The sequence below is a fragment of the Anguilla rostrata genome, chromosome 16, assembly GCF_018555375.3.
Source record: "Anguilla rostrata isolate EN2019 chromosome 16, ASM1855537v3, whole genome shotgun sequence".
NCBI lineage: Eukaryota > Metazoa > Chordata > Actinopteri > Anguilliformes > Anguillidae > Anguilla > Anguilla rostrata.
Window position 1 is genome coordinate 33,715,783 of NC_057948.1, and position 8,031 is coordinate 33,723,813.

The window sequence follows — 8,031 nt, forward strand, 5'->3', positions numbered from 1 at the left end:
TAAAAAAACGGCTCTATAAAAGCAGCCCTTCCGTGACCAGCGTCTGCGATGGCGGAACATTCCGGGCAGCGGGCGAGCCGCGAACGTCGGAGCGAGCCGTGACTCACGCGGCGGGTGGCGGGGGGCGGGGGGCGGTTCCTCTGGCATTCGTGTGAAAGCTGCGGCTCCATCGGGGCTGGCGACACACGCCGGCTCCTCTTTCGCGCCGCTCCAGAGCCGCGCGGGAACAAATAAACACGCCCCTGCCGTGTTCCCGCGAAAAACGCGCCACATGGCCATCGCCTCGCCGGCCAAGGAACGGCCCGTTACTAAGGACCGCGCGGATCTGGTTGCTATGGGCCGTGTCCTTCCTCCTGCTGCCCAGGAACAGAAGCAGCCATTTGAGCTCGGTTTGGACCCAGAGTTATGTCTTTAACGGCAGCGGTGTAAGGACCATAAGAACATAAGAACACAGGCCATTCAGCCCATCTAGAACATAAGAATAATAATGAGGAGAACAGGCCATTCCGCAATGCAAACACAATGTTTGTGCTGATGTAACAATTTCCATCCTGTACCTTAGCCCATGACCCCCTCCTCCCATCAAACATCTTCCCAAACCCTCACGCCCCCACGCTTCCCTTCATCCCCTGCACATACAGATGCCACCCACCAGGGGGCGCCATCCCAGCACGAGGAGGTCCAGGCCCTGCTTAGTTAATTAACCGCAAGTGGGAAATCACCTGCGGGAGCCGTCCAAACCAGCGCTGGCTGCGAGCGCGTTCAGCACGCAGAGAGAGAGAGAGAGACATGGAGAAGGAGAGAGAGAGAGAGAGAGAGAGAGAGAGAGAGAGAGAGAGACAGAGAGAGCACAGCAGGGTCCAGCAGCCCGTAGGCTGTCCCCGGGGGAAGGGGGGGCGGGGGGGTGTCTGTGTGCTCTTTGTGCTGTCCGCTACGTTTTTAACCATGTTTGTTCTGCGGGGGGGGGTGTGGGGAGGGGGAGGAACGGTTGGAGCCCCCCTGTGTAACATTAGACAGACGCTGTGTGTGCAGATGCACTCAGGGTAAGTAAGTGCGGCCCGCCAGGGGGCATTTAGCCTAATGAGGGGACACGCTTTTCATTAGCGCTGGGGGGCCCAGGATTGGTCCCGCGGCGCTGACTGCAGCTCTGCTGAAAGCAGTCCACCGCTCCGCCACCCTCCCCAAAGATTTACCAGCACCTCCCCCTCCCCGCACCCCCCTCAGCACCCCCCGGGGTCTCCTGCTGAGAACCGCCATATCGCTCCATCTGTCTGACTGACAGCGAGAACCACAGAGAACCACAGAGAACGTCCTCCCGCCCCTCTGTCTGACACCTGCGCAACAACGACGAGAACCACGCAGAACCGTGCAGAACCGTGGAGAACCCTGAGACAATGTCCCGCCTCTGCGCCGGCCAGCGAACAGCCGGCACACGTCACCATGGCAGACCCGCGCTGAGTAGAGGCCTCCTTCCTGTCTCCCGCGGCATACATACATACATACAGCTGTGCTCTCATACAATCCCATAATCCTCCCTGGCAAGCCTAAGCCGGCTGTCCTGCGGGCACAGACTGGGGAGTCCGGTGCTCCGCCCTCCGAGGCACTGATTGGACACTAGAAGAATGTTCTGGCCAATGAGCTCCATAGCTTTTGTGTTTGGATCAGCAACCCACGACGACCCCCCCCCCAACCCCCAGGTTCTTATTCAGACATTTTTGGGGGTATTATTCAGAAAGGAAATGCCATTCGTGCATCAAATTCCATACATCAAACACACACACACACACACAAGTACACGCACACAGAGACACACACATAGTGAATATAAAACTGTGCGTGTATGTGTGTGCTTGTGTGTGTACGTGTGCAGTAAATAATAACAGTAAGGTATTGTTATGCGTGTGTCATCTCTCCGGGGAGCATGAGGACTTCTGCGCCATTCTGCTCCACACAGCTAGTGTGGCATTAATTAACTCCTGCGCTGACAGACCCAACAAGTGCTTAGGAGGGCTTAACGGAAGATCACCCCACGTGCTGCAGCTCGAAGAGCAACTTTCAGAAGGGTGCGGCTTCACCATTCACCATACCCCTCTCCGCTCACGCATTCACCCCCTTCCCCCCGACGCCGCTGCATTCGGGGAAATTCCATTTTTATAAAGGGGGGCGGGGTGGGGGTGGAAAGCTGAACTTGTGTCAGAGGCCGTGAAATGCTGATCTACATCCAAATTCTCTCTTCAAGGAACCCCAGGAGGCTAAACTAAGGCCAAGCTAGTGTTCTTTACATTCAAATAAGGCTGCACAGTCAGTCTGTTTGCATAAGACGAGGCCACATGCCAGAATGTCAAAGGCATTGGCGGATTAGCATTTAAATGCATGTAATACATCTTTTTTTTTTTAAACATCAATGAAGTCCATCCTTTTGTTGTTTTACTATATTGCATTACAGGTTTGCAGACTTTATCCAGGCACCAACAAGTGTATACCTAACCAAAAGTATGGACTAGAAGTACGTTCAAGTGCAGAACAACCGATAGTTCAACTGGACCCTGAAGGTTAAACGTTAACACTAACACACGAGCAAGCATCATGGAAAATACATCTTATCACAAATGAGAGGAAGATCTACCTCTTTTGGAATCGTTAGTAATCTGTACTTTGTGTTTTGAAGAGTAAAATCAAGGCTACAGTATGTAACCGCAGCTTAAAGTCAGACATTTGACCCAGGTTAAGGTCTCATATTTATCCCAGGCCTGGCCTGGGTGCTCTTGTTTTACAGTGAGAAATCACAGCTGTTATTAACGGGAACGTCGGCTGGACACTGATCGGATCTTCAGAACTGCAGATAATATCTCTAATCTGCATCACTGCCGGCCTCGGTTCTCTCTCTCTTTCTCTCTCTCTCTCTCTCTCTCTCTCTCCCTCCCTCCCTCTCTCCCTCTCTCTCTCCACGCTGATCCCAATAACTCATTTAACCGTAAAAAAAAAAAGAAAAACTGCTGCTAGCACATGATGCGCTGAACAGCCACGCCAGATCAAGAGAACATCTCATGACCAACATTCCTCCACTGAAGATAAAACACAGCTCAGGGGAACGAGCCGTAGAAAACGACCAGAGTTTATCTCCGCTCTACGCAACCGAAAGTTATGTTGGGTGGAATAACACGGCGGCTGTCGTAACCACACACCAAACCGATTGTTTTTCGTGTGTGACGTGAGCCAGAGAGACATTTTGGCAGGACTTTCCCGTTACATTTGTCCTCTCGTCCGAATGCGCGTCGAACCGGCCCGTTGCGTCTGGAGCTCGGGGGGTTTAAGTGGTGTAAACAGCGTCTCCAGAAGTGTTATTGCATTAGACGACATCAAAGGAAGGGGCCGGCGTCCCGGCAGAGCCTTCCTCTCTCTTTCAAACAGTAGTTTTCTCTCCTAATGAAGGAAAATCTGATTCATCAAAGGACACGCCAGAGCTGCGTTTTAAAATGACGAACGGTGAGAAAAAAGAAAAAAAAAAACGAATGCACGAAAACACAACACAGACCTCAAACGAGCCCTGATGAAATCCTAGCCTCCCGAATTTAGTTCGTGTCCAGAGGTGACTAATTATTTTGTCGAAGATAAGACTCGGAATGTAGCGTGTGAAATCCATTATGGGTTTGAATAAGCAGGAACACGTTGCGGGTAAACTGAATCAGTGCAACGGAATCACCATTTTCAACAGCGGACGTCTCTACAGGCCTATACAGCGCATTGCCTCGGATGTTCATGGTGGTAACTCGACCGCCTGAAAACCAGAGTGGCAGTTTAGGACAGCGCATCACAAACACGGCGCACGCCGCCGTCTGTTCAGTCCTCCTTACAAACCGCCAAACCGTCGCGTAAGAAAGCACTTCGGCAGGAGCGCGAGCGCCGTACTTTACTCTCGCGCCCCATTAACACTCGCCTCACAGCGTGTCTCGCACCCCCCCCCCCCCCCGTCTTATTATTAACTAGCTCCTCTCACGCCGGGGGGGGGCGGGGGGGGAGTGGATCGCAAACGCTGTTTACTTCGACGTTCCCGCGTTCCACCTCGCGAAACCGCGACAGTCGGCGCTCGTTTCGCCGTCGCGCTCGCTCAGTTTCGCTCAAAACGAAACTCCTCCCCTCTGCGAATCCGTCTCATCTGTTCAGTTAAATTAGCGGGAACTGATTCCTAGACAAAAAAAAAAAAAAAAAATACGAGTCCCATGATTCTCCTTGTCAACACTTGCGTCTTGATTAATTTAAATGACTACAGTCCCTCAGCAGTCTGTCAACACTTATGTGGAAGACCAGCTGTCCTCTCCGTTACCTCCTTGTCTCCTCGCCCGAGAGACGTGATGGACAAACTTAAACAGACCTCTGTCTTTAACGCCGGCCTGTCCTCCAGTAGACTCTGAACCCCTAAAGGTTCGCACCCCCTTTATCCTACTCCATGGTGAACCCGTGGAGTAGAACCTTTGTGACAGTAATCATAAGGTTGTGGGTTCGAGGTCACTTGATGCACGCTTTGAATTATAACTATTTAAGCGACGGTTCAGAGAACCAGGCCTGTGTAACACCAGAAGTTCTGGGTTCAATTCCCAGGTGGGACCACTGCCGTTGTACCCTTGAGCGAGGCACTTAACTTGAATTGAGTCCAGCTATTGAAACCGACTGCATATAGAAGCTAGAGGCTGCGCAAATCTCTGCTAATTGCTAAATGCCTCAGGTATACTTAAGCAGCAACTCACCAGAAAACAGCACCGGTGATTATCCCTCTGGGGGGATTCACTCCCCCCCCCCCCCCAAGTGTGCCCCGCACACCTGTTCCTTCATTCGCTCACAGACCCCGTGACCCCCCCCCCCTCTTCTGTGTAACAATCCCATCAAATCTCACATATTGTCTCCAAATGGCTGCTGTCCTCAAATCTCAATTTGCTTTAAAAAAAAAACAATTAAAAATAAAAAAAATGGAAAAAAAGCCTTCAGAAATTATTGATTATTTCTGGTTATTCGAGCAGAAAGAAAAGATGAAGGGGAAAAAAAAGAAAAAAGCCCTGGAAGAGAGAGTGGGGGAGAGGGGAGAGGAGGGAGGGGGGGAGGGAGGAATAGAGAGATTCCCCAAGGCCCATATTGCACATTAACAAACCTCTAATTAGATGGAACAAGGCACGCTCTCCACTACTGAAATGGAGTGCCTTTTGCAGAAGGAAAAGTGAGACTGAGTACTTAGCAGGAGAGTGAATGTTGGGGTGAGTACTAAGTGGGCGTGTGAATGTTGGGGTGAGTACTAAGTGGGCGTGTGAATGTTGGGGTGAGTACTAAGTGGCCTTGTGAATGTTGGGGCTGAGTACTAAGTGGGCGTGTGAATGTTGGGGTGAGTACTAAGTGGCTGTGAATGTTGGGCTGAGTACTAAGTGGTGTGAGTGGGTGAGTACTAAGTGGGTGTGTGAATGTTGGGGTGAGTACTAAGTGGGTGTGTGAATGTTGGGGCTGAGTACTAAGTGGGTGTGTGAATGTTGGGGCTGAGTACTAAGTGGGTGTGTGAATGTTGGGGTGAGTACTAAGTGGGCGTGTGAATGTTGGGGTGAGTACTAAGTGGGCGTGTGAATGTTGGGGTGAGTATTAAGTGGGTGTGTGAATGTTGGGGTGAGTACTAAGTGGGCGTGTGAATGTTGGGGTGAGTACTAAGTGGGTGTGTGAATGTTGGGGTGAGTACTAAGTGGGTGTGTGAAAGTTGGGGCTGAGTACTAAGTGGGCGTGTGAATGTTGGGGTGAGTACTAAGTGGGTGTGTGAATGTTGGGGTGAGTACTAAGTGGGTGTGTGAATGTTGGGGCTGAGTACTAAGTGGGCGTGTGATACCTGCCGCAGAAACTGGGGGGGGGGAATAGAGACGGTAAAGGTGAGGTCACATGGCTAGGACCTGTGACATCACTCACGGGACATATCAGGACGCAGTGATGTCATCTGGCCCGAGGCCATTCCTCAGATTAGCCGCCCGTGTTGGACTACAAACACAAACATGAACACGAACACAAACACAAACACAAACACGAACACAAACACAAACACAAACACAAACACTTGCGAGTCGACTTGCGCAGCAGCATTACAACCTGACATCTGGACCAAGCCCGTTCAGACCGGCCTATAAATTCTAGACGAAAACCGCTTTCGGCGACTTAACCAATCAGAAGCCTGCAAAAGAGCATTTATTTGAGTGCGAAACACAACGGCCTTCTCCGCTTCAAAACCCTGCGCGCTCATATCCTAACAGCTGCCATAATGGTTTAAGTTGCGGCTTTAAAAAAATGAGAGCCAGCGGGGGTAGGGGGAGGGGGGGAGGAAAAGAGCTTTAAAAATGAGAAACTATCGCTTCAGCCAGCCAAAATACATCGCAAAGCGGAAGGAACCAGCCCATTACCACACACCATTCCCCTTAATGGGGGAAAAAAAGAGGACAAGCGCTGCACCTCACAGAAAATCCAAAGGAAATTCAACACCGGTGTGCGTGTGTGTGTGTGTGTGTGCTAACGCGAGCCAGATATCGCTGAATAAGACACTTTTCACCATGCTAAGCGCTAAATTGTGTGCCTCAGCTGAAGCTTATGCTGTCTAGGTATGTGTTACCATGGAGCGCACCTTGCAAAAAATTACAAGGAAATTATTTTAAAAAATACAAATAAAAGGAAACCGATGTGGGCTTGTGACCCAGTTTTTTGCAAGCGCTGGTGTTGTAGGAGTTCCGGTAGAGTTGTGAGAACACTAGCCGTTTCCCCTGAAGACAGGCGTTCGACACCCCCCCCCCACACACTAGCCGTTTCCCCCGGAGACAGGCGTTCCATCCCCACCCCCAACCCCCGCCCCCCCCCCACCACCACCTCACAAACACACACAGAACAGTCATTTATGAGGGCCAAAGGGTACGAACCCAGGGATTCAATTACTGGGGCAGCCCAGGGAGGAGACTGAACTGCTTTTCCCCTGAAAGAACAGAGATTAACAACAGCAGTAAAAAAACTGCTGCTCTCGTCTCACTCTCTCTCTCTCTCTCTCTGAAGAGCAGACGATGCGTTTTCTTTTATTTATCTTTCATTTTAAACCAGGAATTCCCCACGGAGATGGAGATCTCTTCCCCGATGGAGAAGCCGACAGACAGGAAACTCAAAGTCAGGACAGACGAAGACGGTGCAGCACAGTCAGCGTGACCCCGGCACACAGAAATGGGACAGGTGTGCAAACAGGAGGTAACGGCAGAGACTTAAACCTCAGGAGCTCCCTTCAGTTACTGTGTCACGAGCTGCGCGTAAACCCAGCCGCTGGAATGCTAATGTCAGGCGTTTCGGTGTTTTAAGGTCACCTGGCCTAAGCCCTGTGACGAATCCTGACCCTGCTGTCCTCCCACCCCCGCACCCCCCCGCCCCCCCTCCCCTGCCATTTTTCATCTCAGACCACCACCAAGGGTTGCCAGATGCCAAGTATTTTGACCGGAATGTCAGTCTTTTTCAAATTAGTTGAAACCAGGTCGGGTTTGTGGTCCCAACCGGACAACATGACGTTCGGTCTGAGTCCAGTTTTTACAGACTCTTAATCTGGCAACCGCGCCTACCCCAACCCAGCTGACCCCACCCCAGGACCGCCCACTCTAGCCGCCTGTCTTACATCCAATCAAAAACTGACTGTCAGTCACTGAGTGCTCACACCCAGAGCTGGCCTGAGGAGTAACCCCCCCCCGCTGAAACATTTTCCTCCCAAGGTTTCTTCTTTTTTGCCCCCCTGGAAGAGAGTTTCTTCTTGCCCCTCCTGCCCCTTTTGCCCCCACTGCCCTGTGTTTGCTTTTGTGAGGGTTTAAGGCAGCCAAGCACATCACGACAAGTGTCCCGTAAAGTCTGCAATACGAGTGCATTTGATCTGTCTTCATTTGATTTGATACGGTCTGAGTAATTACTTAATTTCTGCACCGCCCTCCAAGGGCCAGGCCCGACGCGCACCCGCACGCCCAGGGGGGATCCTCATTTTTAGGGGACGACGGACAG

The 8,031-nt window shown here is 51.4% G+C and overlaps 2 protein-coding genes across 5 annotated transcripts in view; both read right to left on the bottom strand.

The window, feature by feature from the left end:
* Window positions 1-8,031, bottom strand: part of LOC135241498 (tetraspanin-18B-like) — an 84,777-nt gene that overhangs the window by 10,131 nt on the left and 66,615 nt on the right. The gene's annotated exons all lie outside the window — the stretch shown is intronic.
* chka (choline kinase alpha) overlaps window positions 3,128-8,031 on the bottom strand; it is a 258,102-nt gene continuing 253,198 nt past the window's right edge. For both annotated transcript variants that reach the window (XM_064311970.1, XM_064311969.1), the window contains one exon: window positions 3,128-3,294. In XM_064311970.1, the coding sequence (XP_064168040.1) occupies window positions 3,143-3,294 (152 nt within the window). In that variant the 3' untranslated portion in view covers window positions 3,128-3,142. The remainder of the gene's footprint in view (window positions 3,295-8,031) is intronic.